The sequence below is a fragment of the Mastigoproctus giganteus genome, chromosome 3, assembly GCF_048544385.1.
Source record: "Mastigoproctus giganteus isolate SK-2022 chromosome 3, ASM4854438v1, whole genome shotgun sequence".
NCBI lineage: Eukaryota > Metazoa > Arthropoda > Arachnida > Uropygi > Thelyphonidae > Mastigoproctus > Mastigoproctus giganteus.
Genome location: NC_143577.1, coordinates 124,247,457 through 124,266,431, shown reverse-complemented (window position 1 = coordinate 124,266,431; position 18,975 = coordinate 124,247,457). Strand labels below are relative to the sequence as shown.

Below are 18,975 nucleotides of genomic sequence, written 5' to 3'. Positions count from 1 at the left end.
GCCTGGACCTGAATCCTATAGATAACTGTTGGCATCATGTGGGAAGACTCTTCATGAACTTCAGGAAGCCATAGTTGGTGTTTGGAACCACGAACTATCGGTTATTTATCTTCAGATATTGATCTTGTGAATCCCTCAACGGTGTGCTGCTGTCATCAGGGCCAGAGGTGGTTCAATTAAATATTAGTTTGCAGCTGGTGATCTTTTCATTTTGTTTTCCATTTAAAATGATAAACTGGAGCAAATTGTTAGCTTCTAATAACACTTCAGCCATAATTGTCATGTTTACCAAAACTGTTGTATAAAGGTTGCAAATATTTGGAGTGAGTGGATAGAACAAATGGGAAGGGGGTGTGGGTGTTTTTTTTTTTTTGGCTATTGCTATAAAAGCTTACTTTCTTGCATCGTGTGCCCTTTCTAATGATAGTAATGTGTTTACATTTGTTACAGGTGAAAAAATGGTTGGAAGAACGGTCCATTACAACTCTTAGCTGGCCAAGAAACAGCCTGGACCTGAATCCTATAGATAACTGTTGGCATTGTGTGGGAAGACCCTTCATGAACTTCAGGAAGCCATAGTTGCTCATTTTATTTTGAGAGAACCTGTTAAATATTATTTAGCTTTGCCTTAACTATTAATAAATAGCTTTTGTTTATATTTTTATTGGTGATGCTAGTTATTAATGTAACATACCATCACAAAAAAAAAGGGTTAGAAATGTGAAATTCTTAGATGATGCACGTTCTTTGAACACCAGTGTAGCTTTGTAGCAGTACAATCAGTATCAAAAGAGGCTTGTAAACTATAATACCAACTGAGCGGTACTACAGGATGAAGGCCCTCTCCAGCAACTTTCCAGTTCCTTCTGTTTTGTGCAATGGCCATCGATTTACTACCCACAAACTCATGAATTTCCATTGTTTTGTCTCCCAGGGTTTCTTCTAGCTCCTCTTCGGTACCATTGTGTTATTTTTTTAGTCCATCTGTCATCATGTCTTTGAGCTATGTGTCCTGCCGAAGACCATTTTAGTTCTTTAGTTTTGATAAGAATGTCCTTTACTTGAGTTTGCTGCCTAATCTGTGTGTTTCTCTTCTTATCTAACAGTCTGATTCCCAATATAATTCGTTCCATTCTTCGCTGTGTAGTTCTCAGCTTCTCTTCCATTCTTTTGGTAAGTGCCCAAGTTTCACTTCCATAAGTCATGATGGGAAGTATACATTGGTTCATTAATTTACTTTTCAGACAAATTGGGATATTGCACCTCAGTATGTGACTATATTTCCTGAATGCTATCCATCCAAAATTTATTCTTCTCTTGACTTGCAGCCATTTATCAGTATTACAGCTAATGACTTGTCGCAGATAAGTGTATGAATCCACCTTTTCAACTACTGCTCCTTCAATCATTATATCCCTTTCTATGGCATACTTGTTCATCATTACTTTTGTTTTAGCCATATCCATCTAATGTCCAAAATTATTACTAACTCTGCATAACTGATTAAGATTTTCCTCTAATTCTTTGGGATCATGGCTTATGAACACAATGTCATCAGCAAATCATAAATGGTTTAGGTACTCTCCATTCACATTGCTGCCTTTCTGCGACCAGTGTAATCTTCTAGAAGCTTCCTCAAGAGAATGATCATCTACAGTCAAACTATTCTGGAGTCTGCTGATGAGGCTAGTAGGAGCCAGACGTGTTTAAAGCCGCTAAGTGGATTTTTCTTATTTATTGATTGGAAATTATTGTTTTTCTAAAACTTTTGATTTAAATTTAGTAGTATAGCATTATTTTGTGATTTTCTGATTAATCTGGTGTATTTATTCTTTACTTGGCCTTGTAATTGCATAAACGTATCGGTAAGGGTATCAAATTCACGTGTTACAGGTTGACTCCGCTGAACGAGAAGTTTTTTAGCCATATTTAACCACTTTATTGAATATTTTTTACATCAAATTATTTTCTGTAAGTAGCTTATAGACCTAGTAAGGATCGTTAGTTTATTCTGAATTGAGACAGCGAGATTTGAAAGTTAATTAATACTTAAGTGTCCATAGATTTACCGTTCGTAACTTGCCGCCTTTGTCATACGATACGTTATATACCGAACTAGATAGCGTTAGAATAATATAGGTTATAATATTGTCAGTTGATCGGTAGAATCTATTAAACTTGTTGGATTTCATTGTCAATAAAATTGTACTTTAACTAAATACATATAACGACTTAGATTAGATTACAAACGTAACATAATTAATTAATACATAACTGATATGGAAGTTATATAAAAGGAACTCATAGATAATTAATACTTGACGCTGAAAAATATATATACCGTTATAACTGTGTTGGGATACAAGTTTAGTGTTTTAATTTTGTACTGAAATTGAAAATTTACTGAAATTAAATCGAAATCATGACTCAGACCAGGGCAGCAAAGCAAAAGGCTCAAGCTAATGAGAGTGCTGTGCCTCAGGGGAGCACTGAGGGGGGCAGTTGCCCTCTGAATCACAGCCTATTAAAATGCACTACTTGCTTGATGTTTGTGGAGCAGTGGGGTACGGGACATGATACTGCCATGGGGGATGTCTTTTTGTGTGCGCGATGCAAGGAGTGTAAGGAAATCAGGCGACAACACAGCGTTGTTATGGGCCTGTATGCAAGCTTGAAGGACAGGATGGATGCCCTCGAAGGAACTAAAGTGAGGGCCCATCAAGCTCTCAGCTGCCCACCTCAATGCCAGAGATTGCACTTGGTCATCACACAACACAGCGGCAACCCCCAAGGCAGAATGCGCTGGTCCCACAGGAACTAGTAGTTGTTGGTGACTCTCTTGTCAGGGAAACGGGGAACATGCTTTGTAAAAAGAATAGGTGGAACAGGAACAGGGTATGTCTGCCAGGGGCAAAGGCTGATGACGTTGTAGAGTGGATATCATCTTTTAAGGGCACAAAAGGTGATATAGTTGTACACGTTGGCACTAATGATATCAAGAGTAGGAGACTGGCAGAATTACTTAACAAGTACAGGTCACTGTTGAAAAAAAGCCGTGAATTAGGGTTCAATTTGAAAGTGTCTGCAATTCTGCCCAGACACGATAGGAGGGACTATATGATAAGAGCCTTGTCGATCAATTCGGCCCTGGAAAGATTGTGCAAGGCTCAAGGGGTAGAATTTTTTCCAGCCTCGACTGTACTTGTTAACAGGAGAGACTGCTTCTACAGGAATGGGATACACTTAAATAGAAAGGGTGCAAGAATATTTGCTGATGCTATCGAGGCAGTGTTAGGTGGGTCCGAAAACTGCAAGCTTGGGGGGGGGGGGAGGACAAAGACCAACAGATTAATAGTAGCCACTGAGAGAGGTGAAAGAGATTCTTGCACTGCTTCTATGAATGAGCAGAAGCCTGAAAAACAAGATGCAGTATATTTCAGAGACTGCTGGGAGTCATTGCGGTACAAGTAAACACATGGGTTGTGTTAGGGTAGCTAAGAATGGAAACAGGTGCATGTACGCCAATGCTAGGAGTTTAGTAAATAAATTTTGAATTTGAGGTATTGCTCAAAACATCAAAGGCAGATATTGTTGCGATGTCAGAGACATGGTGTTACTCAGATATAAGGAATGCAGAACTGGAATTTGGGGAGTACAACGTCTACAGAAAGGATAGACAGGATAGGAAGGGAGGAGGGGTTATGCTATTAGTTAAGAAACACATAAAATCCAAGGAAGTGAAGCCAGTCGACATCGCGGGACATTGCAGTGTCGAGTCAGTTTGGTGTGACATAAGCATTGGGAGATCAAAATTGATAGTAGGAGTGTGCCATAGGCCTAAAGACTCTGATGAGTATAATAAGAAACTGTACAGGGAAATAGAGTGGGCCAGTAAATCAGAGAGTCTTATAATGGGGGATTTTAATTTCCCAGATAATGACTGGAATTTGGGGGCTGGTCACTCACAGACTAGCAAGGCTTTTGTGGATTTATTGGATGATTGTTTTCTACATCAGCATGTTTGGGAAGCAACTAGAGGGAGTAATACTCTTGATTTGATTATCAGTAATGATTATTCATGTATTAAGAATCTGCAGATAAATAAACGACTAGGTGGCAGTGGTCACAGTGTGCTGAAGTGGGATTTACTCAAAGAGGTAACTACTATTAGGGGTAAAGGGAAGGGTTATTGCTTTCATAGAGGCGACTACAATGGACTGAGACAGTATTTAAATTCTATACAGTGGGACCAACTAATGATGTTACCAACAGAAATTCCAAATACGAAGCACTCAAAGAACTTATCTTGGAGGCTACTAGGCTTTACATACCAACTAAGAAATATTGTTCAAGGTTTAGGCCTAAATGGATGTCAGATGAACTAATGAGACATATGGCAGAGAAGAAAAATGCATGGGATACATACAAATTTACACAGAAGCCTATGATAGATACAAGTTGATCTGTAACCAAGTTACAAAGGAGGTTAGGCAGGCGAAGGCAGATTACGAGAAATCTTTCACAAGGGATGCAAATAAAAACAGTGAAGTGTTCTTTACTTATGTAAACTCTAGAAGGAAGGGGATGAATCAGATTGGTCCACCTGATATCGATGGGTCAACTGTTGATGATCCTGCTCAGGTAGCTAACAAACTAAATGAATATTTTACATCGACATTCACACATGAGGAGTTATTCAGGGAGGGGAATGCCAGAGATGTATTCAACTCTGGCAGTAAGCTAGATAATCTTGTAATAACTGAGAGTAAAGTGGAGGAGAAATTGTTGAAGATAAACACAAGAAAGGCACCTGGGGTGGATGGAATATATCCAGTTATATTAAAATAGGCGGAAAAGGAAGTAAGCAAACCCTTAGCCATAATTATGAGAGCTTCTCTGGACTCTGGGGAGGTACCCATGGACTGGAGATGTGCAAATGTAACCCCAATCCACAAAGAAAGATCAAAGGGGGGAGACAGGTAATTACAGACCTCTTAGTTTAACTTTTGTTCCAGGAAAATTAATGGAGGCACTGGTTAAAAAAGCATTGCAGGATCATCTAGACAAGACTTCAGTTATGGCTCTGACACAGCATGGATTTGATAAGGGGAAGTCTTGTCTGACTAATTTGATTTGATACTATGATGTAGTCACAAAGGAACTTGATGCAAAGAATAACTTTGATATCATATATTTGGATCTTAGAAAAGGCTTTGATATTGTTGCACAAAATGAAGACTGCTGCACAAATTGGAGCAGTGTGACATTGGAGGCAAATTGCTGCTATGGATAAAGGGATGGTTGAGTGGGAGAAGACAGAGAGTGGCAACCAATGGATACTACTCTTTGTGGACTAATGTTATTAGTGGAGTCCCTCAGGGTTCAGTGTTGGGTCCATTGTTGTTTTCTGTATTTATAAATGATACTGATGATGGTATATTAGGTTTAATGTCCAAGTTTGCAGACGATACGAAGGTTGGCAGGGTTGTTAATGACACTAATGACAGTACACTGCTGCAACAGGATCTAGAAAAGTTGAGCAGATGGGCTGAGAAGTGGCGAATGAAGTTGACCATTGACAAATGTAAAGTACTACACATGGGAAGCAGTAATCCCAGAGTACTGTATCAACTCTGTGGTACCACACTGACAGTGGTAGAGAATGAAAAGGACATGGGGGTAATTGTGCAGGCAGATATGAAGTTTTTTAGCAGTGCAGACGGTCTGAAAGAGTAGCTCATGGTGTCTTGTCAATGATATACAGGAATTTTTCTGGCAGGGATAAGGAGGTGATTATCGTCTTGTATAAGGCATGGTCAGACCACACCTTTAATACTATATACAGGTCTGGAGGCCTCATTTTAAGAAGGAGAGCTGTTGGAACGAGTACAGAGAAGGGCAACAAGATTAGTGAATGGAACAAAGGGGTGCTTTTAGAAGAAAGGGTTAAGTTTTGCAAATTACAGTGTCTTGAGGCTAGGCACCAGTGAGGTGATCTGATAGAGGTGTATAAAGCCTTGAATGGTTTGAACATGCTCAATGCTGATGGGATTTTTCCTCTGGCTCAGAATAATCACCTGAGAGGGCATAAATTCAAATCGAGGAAAGATGGTTGTAGGATAGATGTGCAGAAGTTTGCCTTTAGCCAGTGGGTGGTTGATTCGTGGAAAAAAACTTTCATCTATCGTTGTAGAAGTTGATAGCTTAAATAGAATCAAGGCAGAACTTGACAAACATTTAGAGCGAGTGGACGGGTCAAATAAGGGCTTTTTTTTTTTTTTTTGGCTTATGCTATATAAGCTTGCTTTCTTGCATCATGTGCTTTGCTAATGCTAATGCTCTCTAACATGCTGCTGTAGAAAACAATCATCCAATAAATCCACAAAAGCCTCGCTAATGTGGAGTGACCAGCCCACATGTTCCAGTCTATATTTGTAAGTTAAAATCCGCCGTTATAAGACACTGATTTACTGGCCCACTCTATTTCTCTGTATAATTGTGCATTGTACTCATCAGAGTCATTAGGCCTATAACAAACTCCTAACCTCATTTTTGCTTTCCCAGTGCTTATGTCACACCAAACTGGCTCAACATTGCACTGTCCATTTATGTCAACTGGATGCACTTCCTTAGATTTTATGTGTTTCGTAACTAATACCTAATCCCTCCTCCTTTCCCATCCTGTCTATCCTTTCTATACACATTGTATTCCCCAAATTGAAATTTTGCATCCCTTATAGCTGAGTAACACCACATTTCTTGTTCCATGATGACTCCCAGCAGTCTTTGAAATTTCCAGTACCCTGCTTTCCAGGCTGTTACTCATTCCAATAGAAGCAGTGTATGAATCACTTTCATCTCTGCCTGTGGCTATATTAATCAATTAGTCCATGAATTCCCTGCAGGCAAGCAGTTTTCCGACCCACCTAACACTACCTTGATAGCATCAGCAAATATTCTTGCACCTTTTCTATTTAAGTGTATCCCATTCCTGTAGAAGGAATCTCTCCTGTTAACAAGCACAGACCATAGTGAGAAAAATTCTATTCCATGAGCCCTGCACAACCTCTCCAGAGCCAAATTGATTGACAAGGCTCTCATGATATACACCCTCCTATCGTGTCACCCTCAACTCGTGCCTTTTTTTAAACCTTGACCTGTACTTGATAAGTAAATCTGCAGATATCCTACACTTAATGTCAATTGTGCCAACGTGTACAACAATAGCACTTTTATGCCCTTAAGAGATGATATTTGCTCTACAACGTCATCAACTTTTGCCTCTGGCAGACATACCCTAGTCCGATTCCAGGATCCGATTCCTAGTCCGACTCATATCTGGTGGGTATGGCCTTGGCACATCCAGGGTCCTCAGCTGGATATCATCATTCTTCTCTGTTTTGGTGATTCCTTCTACTTCTGACTCTTGTTTTCTCTCACTCAGCGTAATTCAGAATTTTTTTTTTAGTTGGTGCAGCATAAGCCTCAGGCTTCCTTGCACCATATGGCTAATAATAATAATAATAATATTCCACCTATCTTTTTTGCACAATATATTTCCCATTTCCCTGACAATTGAGCCACCAATAATAGCCATAATAGCCAGTGGGACCAGCATATTCTGCTCTGAAGATTGCTGCTGTGTTGCCTGGTGCACAAGAGCGAGTTCCAAAAGTTGTGTCATATGCTTTTTTCCATATTGAAGAACACAGACACTAGGTGTTCTCATTTTAAGAAAGCATCTCAGTGGATGTTTCCAACCTAATCAAATGGTCTAAAGTGGGCTTGTTTCTTCAAAGCCTCACTGCACTCTGGAGAGGAGGACATTTGGCTCCAAATACCATATAAGGCAGGCATTGACCCTTCTCATCAGAATTTTACTCACACAGCTAGTCAGAGTGACAGGACAGGAGTTTGTTGGGACTTTGAGATCTTTTCCTGGCTTTGGAAAGGCAACAGTTTCTTATGCTAGACTCTGGAAACTGCTCTTCTAGATTAATTCTCTTATACAGAAAGAGCAGTAGCAGTGGTCCATTAAATTTGCTGACAGATTTCTAATAATCTCATAATGGATGAGATCTGATCCAACAGCACTTACCTTAGTAAGAGTTAGAGCTGTTTTCAACTCTTCTCTGATAAAAGGATTGTCATCCATTGTAAGGATGACAATCCTTAGAAGTGAAGTTAATTGGCTATTTATCATATTTGTCTTTCTGGACCTGGAACTCTGGGGAATAAGAAGACATTAAAGAGATAGTAGAAAAACTTTCTTCAAGAGTAGTGGCTATTGTAGTTAAGTCTGCAGTAGCACATCCATTATATTCCAGGACCAGTGATGGCTGCGACGTATATTTTCCCTTCATTTTCCAGAGTTGTCTCAGACAGCCTTAGTGCTGGTCGACTGAATAATAGTGGATGTAAAGTGGATGGCTTTTGGCTTTGATGGCAAATACAGAATGTTTTGGCATGTGCACATTTAAAGGCTAAGAGATTAAACATGGTAGGATATCTTCGAAATAACCCCCAAGCTTGGTTTAAGTTTTTTTGCTGTGTGCATTCTGCATTCCACCAAGGTTTTGGAAATGGTGGAAACCAGGTAGATGTTTTTGGAATTGTAATTGCAGCTGTGTGGAAAATGTTTTATGTGATGTATGCCACTTCATCATTGGTAGGCTCCTGACTGACTGTAGTGATATTACAAGCTGCCAGATGTTGAAAGGCATTCCAGTAACCTGATCAATTTTCCACTGTGGTAACCTATAAGGTAGACATGGTCTCCCAGTAATTTTCCACTGTGGTAACCTAAAAGGTAGACATGGTCTCCCAGTAAGTGAAAGTGATCACTTCCTAGAGAAGTGATCACTTTCAAATAGGTTCTCCTTTACCTTCCAAGTTAGTGAAGGAAGCAAACAGGGGAGCATAGGGTGAGCAGAATCTCTATGACATGTCACCTTTTATTAATGTCGGCACTGTCCCATAAGGGTGTTATGTCCACTGAAATTGCTGAGGAATAAGATGGGGTGGGCAACTGTACAGTGAGGAGATGTCAGCTTCAGGTGGCAAATAAATAGAACAGATTGTTAATAAAAACCCTACCATAAGGCAAATTGCTTCCATTTTGATGTTGGTAGAAAGCAGAACAGGTTGAAATGGGGTCTGGGTCCAAAAGGATAGCAACTCCTCCACTGGCAGGTCTATACCTAGTTCTGTCCTATGTATGATAGTAGTATTATGAAAGGAAGGGTTTTCATTTGCCTTCAGATATGTCTCCCATGCAAAAGCAAACTGGCTCGTGCTTTTTGCAGGACCTCAATGTCATCAGTATTTTGCCAGAATCAATGACAATTTCACCATAGGAATTTAGCCATTATGTTGGCTTGGTAGATCCACTGGTCAGCTTCCAAAGTGCTGAGGGCTTATTTTAATCAGTCTTGGATTTATCTTTTTTTGGGGACACCAACGTGTGGACACCAACCTGTGTTCATTTCTTTCTCTGCAAAGAGTTCCAAGAATGAATCATCTAGTACCATCTTTTCCTCAATATTTTCCTGTGTTACAGGTTTTTTAATGTTATCTCTACCAGTTTTTGTTACCAGCGTAGCATTAGGAGGCGGGCATAAAGCAGTGGCAGCTGATTAGTCCTTCTGGAACAATTAGCTGCCACTGCTTTATGCCTTCTGGAACAATCAGCTGCCACTGCTTAAGTATCATGTGATGGGAGTAAATGACTATAATGGTGGTATGGTTATCTCTGTTTGTGTCCCAACACTACACTTCCCAGAAACCTAGTGGCATATGAGGGCCTGCTGCTGTATACTGGCTGGATGTGTTTCCTGTCCTCTTGATAAGAAATGCTCAGTTCTTTTTCAGTTTTTGAATTTCTTTCTCTTCTACAGGCAATTTGTACAAATTGGCTTTGAAGCTGGATATTCCTTGCTTATCTTTGGCAACACAGGCAGGATTATCAAAACAGGATGCTTTTGAGTGGCCATACTTTTAGCACTTTAGCAGATTTGGAATATAAATCCTTACTGGGCAGTTTAAATAACCTGCCTTGATGGAAATTGGAGGCTGAGAACTTGAGTAGGAATGAGATTCCTATCCTTTCACATCAATATTTGCTTGACAGCTGCCACTCCTTGGTCTTTCAGTTCAAAGCAGATCTCTTCTCTACCTTAGAGACATGAAGAAGATCCCACTCTGATATGACGCCACTTGAAGGGTTCAGAGTTTTATGTGGGGTTAAACTTATAGATATTCCCCTCTATCAGTGTGGGTAGATATAGAGAGAAACACTTCTGCTAGTATGGGATCATGATCAGAATCAAAGGCAGTTTCAGCGGTAGTACTAAAGATTGAGGCAAAAGGGAGACCTAGCTGATTATCCTGTTTGGTTGGCTGGCTGGGTCTTGATTATTTTGATGTCGGCAGGTTTCAGGTGAACAGTTAGAAGTTGTTTGTGATGAGAAAGTGGAATAAGAGATTGAAGTCTCTGATGGTGCAGATATAAACTGGTAATCTCCATTTGCCACTTCTGTGATATTGCCTTGTGGGTGCATGTGGACTGCAGATGGTGTTGATGTCAATTACAGAGATGTTTGTTTCTACAGTTACCATCAGGGGCTCAGTAGTTACCATGAGATGACTTACTGGATTTTAATTACTATAAATTACTGCTAACTTAACTGTAAATTAATTTTAGTGAGGCATTCAGGAATAGTGCCGTTTCATCACCTCACTTACCTGTCCTGGGGGCAAATTAATACCCCAAAATTTTTCTGCTGGAGTTGCAAAAACAATATTCTCCTCTTCATGCTCCAGCCATATTTGAGAAAAACAAGAACATGACCATTTCCAGGAAAACATCTGATCTGGTTGATTATTTCAGTCTTATTCCTGAGATTTCATAAATTTTTGTATACATTAGTGGTGCTACCTAGGGAACATTCATTGAAATGGTACATTTAAGTTTGCAGTTTAGCTGGGGTGAGGATATGTTTTTTGTTGGACTGAAATGCAAATTGGAATTGGCAATGTGGTAACTGGATTCCTTCAACAAAGTAAACAAAATTGGTTTAGAGATATTGTGGTATCCAGCAACTAGATTAGGATTGTGGTTAGGATTGTCTTGTATTCTGGTATGTAAATGAACAATCTCTGCAAGGTCATTAGTAATTGCAAAAGCCTTAGTATCTTGACCAGCTTGGTCCATGTGACAAGAAAAATGAAGTCAGCTGGAGTTATGAACATTAAAATTGCCAAGGAAAATTACCTCACAGTTAGGAAAGTTGGATGGGAGAAAGTCCAGCTTTTAAGGAAGGAAATTAAAGAATTACAAGTAACTAGTGAAATTGGGAGATTGATAGAGGCAATAAATGAATTTGACAGAATGAGAGAGAGAGAGAGAGAGAGAGAGAGAGAGAGAGAGAGAGAGAGAGAGAGAGAGAGAGATAAGCCATAGATGTTCAAAAAGAGGAGATTCCAAATTACTAAGTCTCTGACAGGGAATATCAGAGCAGACATATACACAAGTACCACCTTTGAAGCAAAAGGAATCAATCAGTGAATAATCAGGATAACTCAGATGAGCAGTGGTTGAATCAACTAATAATTGGGATTCTGTCAGAAAAAGTAAGTGAGGCTTGGCAGATTGTTGGAGGAAATAGACATCACTGAGATTGGAACTGAGAGCAGATATATTTGTGAAATGGATGAAGATGTGTTTGGAGGGTTTAGGTATTTTCACGGTTATGTTTAAGTTTGTTCTACTAGTTTGACTATTTATGAATGTGTTCAGTAGAAAGGGTGGGGGAAGACACGTTTGAAGTAATGAAATTTTTGGATATATCATATACCCAGCCCCTTGACATAATGTGACCTTGATAACATCTTGCATACACATTACTTGCACTATCTCTCTCAGTCACTATCTGGAAGAGCAGATGCAGTGAGATTATACACTAGCTGATGCTGATCTGGATGCCTCAGAGAGAGTTACCAGTCTGCTGGACTATCTAACAGCTAGCCCTGTGAATACTGTTTTAGACTTGTATCTTTGAAATGTAAGGAAGATTGGATCTCACCAGTATGTCCATCATAACCTCAAAAGACATCAGTCATACTATGGAAGAGGTGGAAGAGGTGGGGCTTGCTGGAGATTTGCTCTGGAGACAAAACATAGGTTTCACCCTCAAGCTTCTAATAACCAAAGTGGTGGTGCTGATGAGAGTTATTTACCACCTAGTATTGTCTGGTAAAACAGAGGGGCAGAATTCCTCTGTGTGTTGCTCATGCCCCACTCCAGTATACTATGTGCTGTATTTCAGGATTTACCAATAGTCCCACCATCATGAAGGTGCAAGGTAGGATTTAGTTTTCAAGAATAACTGGACTTTGCCAAAATTTGGTCCTTGACTCAAGGGTCACTTGAACATCAGTTCTGTCAGCATTTTAGGCTCCCAGTTAGCAAGCGCTAGCTAGTCATACTCGAGAGAATGTCTGTAACAAGCCTCGAGGACCAAAATTTAATGCAAAGATGACTTGCTCACAAGTAGTGTGCCAAGCCTTAAGACATACAGATTTCTCATAGTGTTAATGGGCAGGTTGAAAAATGGGTAACAAACTGTCTTCTCACTCAAGTGAGAAGACAGTGGATCCAGCTGTAGAATAAGACTGCCTACTGTTACAGTTTAGTTCAGCACTGAGTGTATTGCTAGTATCTGGTCCCAGGAGATAATTTTCCACAATAAAAAATTTTGTTCTTCTCAGTTCTTGCCTTTTATTTCCAAAAAGTTAAATTTTATGTAATGTTAACTACCTGCCTGCTGGAGGATTAAAGGTAGGCACATTCACTCATTAACAAAAATACATACTGCAAAATTATGAATGTATTGTATATCTTCTCAACAATATTTCATATTTTGATTATTTAAAGGAGAAAAATAATTGAAATTTGTAAAATAATGCTTGTTACCTGTCAGTAATTATTGCAACATCAGTTCTTTCCTCTTTGCTAAGAGCAGCATGTGCCCAATAGATATCACTTTGTGCATAGTGACCTTTACTGAGATGAAACAGCAACCTAACTCCTGTCGCTTGATAAGAAGAATATGGCTTAATTCCCTGCAAAAGAATAAAGAGTATGTGGATATTATACACTGGTACATCAATGATGCCATTTTATATACAACCACAGAAGTGGTAACATTAAATTACAAAAATACAATAATCTATGCAGGCTGTCTCAGTGCTGCTTTTTGTTCCATAAGTAACTTAGGGTTAGGATGGCCAGATTTTCAGGAGTGAAAATTGGGATAAAATGAATTCTGTAGATGAAAAAAAAAAAAAAAAAAAAGGGACAAAATGAATTCTGTAGATGAAAAAAATTGGGACAAAACACTTTCAAGAATAAAAATCAGGATATTTTCCCATAGGGAAATTTGGTTTTTACTGTCCTGGCTTTTCTAGAACATCCTAATATTATTTCATAAAAACAATGCACAAAAACATCTATAATTTTATTTTTTGTGTGGCTTACACATCTGGAGCTTGGGGAGGGAAGGTCAAGAACTCTCATGTCCGTGGTATCCTTCTCTCTCTCTCTGCACAGAAGTCTGTTCTTCTTGGCATAACCTGAGCATGCAGAACTGTCTCCACCTATGCACTTTGTGTATTGGCGAGAAAGATTCTGGCAGATTTGCTGATAGCAAGATCATATTTGAGTTACAGCTTGAAGATTGGGGATTCCCCAACTGGCTTTGGTGTCCGGTCATGCCAGTTAGGCTGGTGGATGATCCCTGGAATATAACAGAGTGGAGGGGAATAAATAATGAGCTTGAATTCATATGCCAGAACCAATGGACCATCTCTGATAAAGGACAACAATTGTTTGCCTTTATACCCTCCGTTCAAATCGTGATCCGGCAAATGTCTTGGCTCCAGTTTGGCCTGGCTCGCTGCTGAGTCCTGATTGGACATGGCCTGAACTCAAGGTTGCTTCAGCTGGGACTGGCTACCTCAGAACTATGCTTGTGCAAAGAGCCACAGACTGGTCTCCATATCATGTTGGATTGTACAAATTATACTGATCTCTGAGCGAGGGACGCTCGCTCTCACCCAGGCTAATTTGGAGGAGTTATAACTAAGATTTTGTTGAGTTAACTAAATATGTCAAAGATCCCTTTGGGTATTGATGATGCTAGATAGGGTGATCTGCCTCCTCATAGTGGGGCAGAGACACTGTCCCCATATTGAGGCTAAAGGTCGTTGCTATCATCTTGTCATTGAGTTATTTAGTTGTGTTAATTTGAGATGTATAACATGACTAACAACTAACTTAGCATTAGCATTAGCATTAGTAGAGGCATTTGATGCAAGAAAGCAAGCTTATGCAGCATCAGCCAAAAAAAAAAAAAAAAACCACTTCCACTTCACACCTCTGTTCGTTCAAAATATCTGTCCAGCTGAGCCTTAAACTTATTTAGGCTATCAACTTCCACGACGAGGGATGGAAGTCTGTTCCACCAACCAACCACTCGCTGGCTAAAGGCAAATTTCCGCACATCTATCCTACATCTGTCTTTCCTCAATTTGAATTTATGCCCTCTCAGGTGATTATTCTGAGCGAGAGGAAGAATCCCATCAGCATTGAGCATGCTCAAACCATTCAATGCTTTATACACCTCTATCAGATCACCTCGCTGATGCCTAGTCTCCAGACACTGTAATTTGCAAAACTTAAGCCTTTCTTCGTAAGAGCACCCCTTTGTTCCATTCACTAATCTTGTTGCCCTTCTCTGTACTCATTCCAGCAGCTCTACATCCTTCTTGAAATGAGGCCTCCAGACCTGTATACAGTACTCTAAGTGTGGCCTGACCATTGCCTTATACAAGGGAATAATCACTTCCTTATCCCTGCTGGAAAAATTTCTATATATCATTGACAATACACCATGAGCTACTCTCGCAGCCCGTCTGCACTGCTCAGAGAACTTCATATCTGCCTGCACAACCACCCCCCAGGTCCCTTTCATTCTCTACCACTGTCAGTGTAGTACCACAGAGTTAATACGTTGCTCTGGGGTTGCTGTTTCCCATGTGTAGTACTTTACATTTGTCAATGTTAAACTTCATTTGCCACCTCTCAGCCCATCTGCTCAACCTTTCCAGATCCTGTTGCAGCAGCATAGTGTCAGTAGTGTCCTTGACAACCCTGCCTACCTTCGTATCGTCTGCAAACTTCGACATTAAGCTTGATATACCATCATCAATATCATTTATGAATACAGAAAACAATAATGGACCCAACACTGAGCCCTGAGGGACTCCACTAATAACATTAGTCCACGATGAGCAGTGTCCATTGATTACCACTCTCTGTCTTCTCCCCCTCAGCCACCCCTTTATCCATAGCAGCAATTTGCCTCCAATGCCACACTGCTCCAATTTGTGCAGCAATCTTCCATGTGCAACAGTATCAAAAGCCTTTCTAAGATCCAAGTATATAATATCAAAGTTATTCCCTGCATCCAGTTCCTTTGTGACTGCATCATAGTATCCAATCAAATTGGTCAGGCAAGACTTCCCCTTAACAAAACCATGCTGTGTCCGAGCTATAACTGAAGTCTTGTCTAAATGATCCTGCAGTGCTTCTTTAACTAGTGCCTCCATTAATTTTCCTGGAACAGAAGTTAAACTCACAGGTCTATAATTGCTTGTGTCAGCCTTTGATCCTCCTTTATGAATTGGGGTCACATTTTCACATCTCCAGTCTGCGGGTACCTCCCCTGAGTCCAAGGAAGCTCTCATAATTATGGCTAAGGGTTTGCTTACTTCCTCTGCTGCCTCCTTTAATATAAATGGATAGATCCCATCCACCCCGGGTGCCTTTCTTGTGTTTATCTTCAACAGTTTCTCCTCCACTTTACTCTCAGTTATTACAAGATTTTCTAGCTTACTGCTACAGTTGAATACACCTCTGGCTTTCCCCTCGCGAAATAACTTCTCATGTGTGAATGTTGATGCAAAATATTCATTTAGTTTGTTAGCTGCCTGAGCAGGATCTTCAACAGTTGACCCATCGATATCAAGTGGACCAATCTGATTCATCCCCTTCCTTCTAGAGTTTACATAAGTAAAGAACTCTTTGCTGTTTTTCTTTGCATCCCTTGCCAAAGATGTCTCGTACTCTGCCTTTGCCTGCCTAACCTCCTTTGTAACTTGGTTACAGATCAACTTGTATCTATCATACGCTTCTGTGTCATGTGTTAATTTGTATGTATCCCATGCATGTTTCTTCTCTGCCATATGCCTCATCAGTTCATCTGACATCCATTTAGGCCTAAACCTTGAACAATATTTCTTAGATGGTATGTAAAGCCTAGTAGCTTCCAAGATAAGTTCTTTGAATGCTTCCCATTTTGCATTTGCTGTTGGTAACATCATCAGTTGGTCCCACTGTATAGAATTTAAATACTGTCTCAGTCCATCGTAGTCGCCTTTACGAAAGCAATAACCCTTCCCTTAACCCTTTACCCCTAATGGTAGTTACCTCTTTGAGTAAATCCCACTTCAGCACACTGTGATCACTGCCACCTAGTTGTTCATTTATCTGCAGATTCTTAATGCATGAAGAATCACTGCTGATAATCAAATCAAGAGTATTCCTCCCTCTAGTTGCCTCCCGAACATGCTGATGTAGAAAACAATCATCCAATAAATCCACAAAAGCCTTGCTAGTGTGTGAGTGACCAGCCCCCAAACTCCAGTGAATATCTGGGAAATTAAAATCTCCCATTATAAGACTCTCTGATTTACTGGCCCACTCTATTTCCCTGTACAGTTTCTTATTATACTCATCAGAGTCATTAGGCCTATAGCACACTCCTACTCTCAATTTTGATCTCCCAATGCTTATGTCACACCAAACTGACTCGACACTGCACTGTCCAGCGATGTCTACTGGCTTCACTTCCTTGGATTTTATGTATTTCTTAACTAATAGCATAACCCCTCCTCCTTTCCTATCCAGTCTATCCTTTCTGTAGACGTACTCCCCAAATTCCAGTTCTGCATTCCTTATATCTCTGTGACACCAAGTCTCTGATATCCCAACAATATCTGCCTTTGATGTTTTGAGCAATACCTCAAATTCATCAAATTTATTTACTAAACTCCTAGCATTGGTGTACACGCAAGTATACATGCACCTATTTCTATTCTTAGCTACCTTAACACAACCCATGTGTTTACTTGTACTGCAGTGACTCCCAGCAGTCTCTGAAATATCCTGAATCTTGTTTTTCAGGCTTCTGCTCATTCCAATAGAAGCAGTGCAAGAATCTCTTTGACCTCTGCCAGTGGCTACTGTTAATCTATTCGTCTTTGTATCCCCCCAAGCTAGCAGTTTTCCGACCCACCTAACACTGCCTCGATAGCATCAGCAAATATTCTTGCACCCTTTCTATTTAAGTGTATCCCATTCCTGTAGAAGCAGTCTCTCCTGTTAACAAGTACAGTCGAGGCTGGAAAAAATTCTACCCTTTGAGCCTTGCACAATCTTTCCAGGGCCGAATTGATCGACAAGGCTCTTATCATATACTCCCTCTTATCGTGTCTGGGCAGAATTGCAGACACTTTCAAATTCAACCCTAATTCACGGCTTTTTTTAAACAGTGACCTGTACTTGTTAAGTAATTCTGCCAGTCTCCTACTCTTGATATCATTAGTGCCAACGTGTACAACTATATCACCTTTTGTGCCCTTAAAAGATGATATCTGCTCTACAATGAAACTTGAAAAGGTTAAAGATACACTCACAACTGAGAACTAGTTGCATATGGGCAAATGCCCAGGTGGCAACTAGAATAAGCACTAACTCAAATGACAAATGTAGAAACATACAAATCCTAATCCAATATATATATATATTTTTATATATTTTTTATGAAAATCCCAAACATGAGTGGTATTAGAACCTATAGTACTTAGTACCATGCATGGATTGAAGGTTGAGAAGACAAAAGAAGATACTTATTGACATTAGACTTCAACTTTTGTAGATTGTAATATTCAGGAAATAAGTACATGAAGAAAGGTTGTTCCAGAAAATGGAAGTTTAATGAATAAATGAGGAAGAAGAAAAGTTTGTTCTACGAGTGGTTGAAGTTGGACAGTAAAAGGATGGTGACTGGTTGCAGCATGTGTTTGGACTGCTTTGGAAGAGAGAGTACAAATTATAGAAGCCAATTTACAAGAACAGTGCCCATGGAAGTATCTGTAAAAAAGGCGTGCAGCAGAAAAAGAACGTCTATGACACAGAGTGGAGAGACTCTGTTAGACATGAGTCATTAATTAACCTAACTGCCCTCTTTTGAATGGAATGTAGAAGCCTGAGAGAGTTTTCGGGGCACTGCCCAGAAGTGGGATCAATATCTCATGGTATGGTGGATTTGCGATTTGTACAGCATGTAGAATTGTTTGGAAGAAAAGTAATGACAAGAGAGAAAGAGAAAACCAAGTTTTTTAGATGCAGAGGAAGCAATATTTCAAATGTGCTTACACCAAGAGAGAATTAGAAGTCAGGGTAATCCCCGAAAGAGATATATGAACCTGCATGGAAATCAGAGTGTCATTGAAGAGAAGCCTAGCAGCAGAAGAATCGTTTCTACAAGGTATTAGACAACTTAGTTTTAGAAGGGTTGAAATCAACTAAGTTATCTTTGCCCCAATGGAGAATTACCTGGAACTCAGAATTTCAGGAACTGGTAGTGGACATTTGAGAAGTTGAAGTTGTGCAGGGCAAGGTTTCTCAAGCTGGAAGGTGGAATGCAATTTGCTGTCATCAGTAAAACTATTGATAGGATTTCCAGTAAATGGAAGAAAGTCATTAATATATAAGAGGAAAAGAGTGGGGAAAAATAACCTTGGGGAACACCAGCATTAGTGGAGAAGTTAGAAGACAGAGTCATCTACCAT

The 18,975-nt window shown here is 39.8% G+C and overlaps 1 protein-coding gene across 1 annotated transcript in view; it reads right to left on the bottom strand.

Moving 5' to 3' along the window:
* Positions 1-18,975, bottom strand: part of LOC150088255 (intermembrane lipid transfer protein VPS13A-like) — a 3,009,916-nt gene that overhangs the window by 73,093 nt on the left and 2,917,848 nt on the right. The window contains exon 77 of the mRNA XM_090370087.1: positions 12,974-13,122. Within this exon, the coding sequence (XP_090226213.1) occupies positions 12,974-13,122 (149 nt within the window). The remainder of the gene's footprint in view (positions 1-12,973; positions 13,123-18,975) is intronic.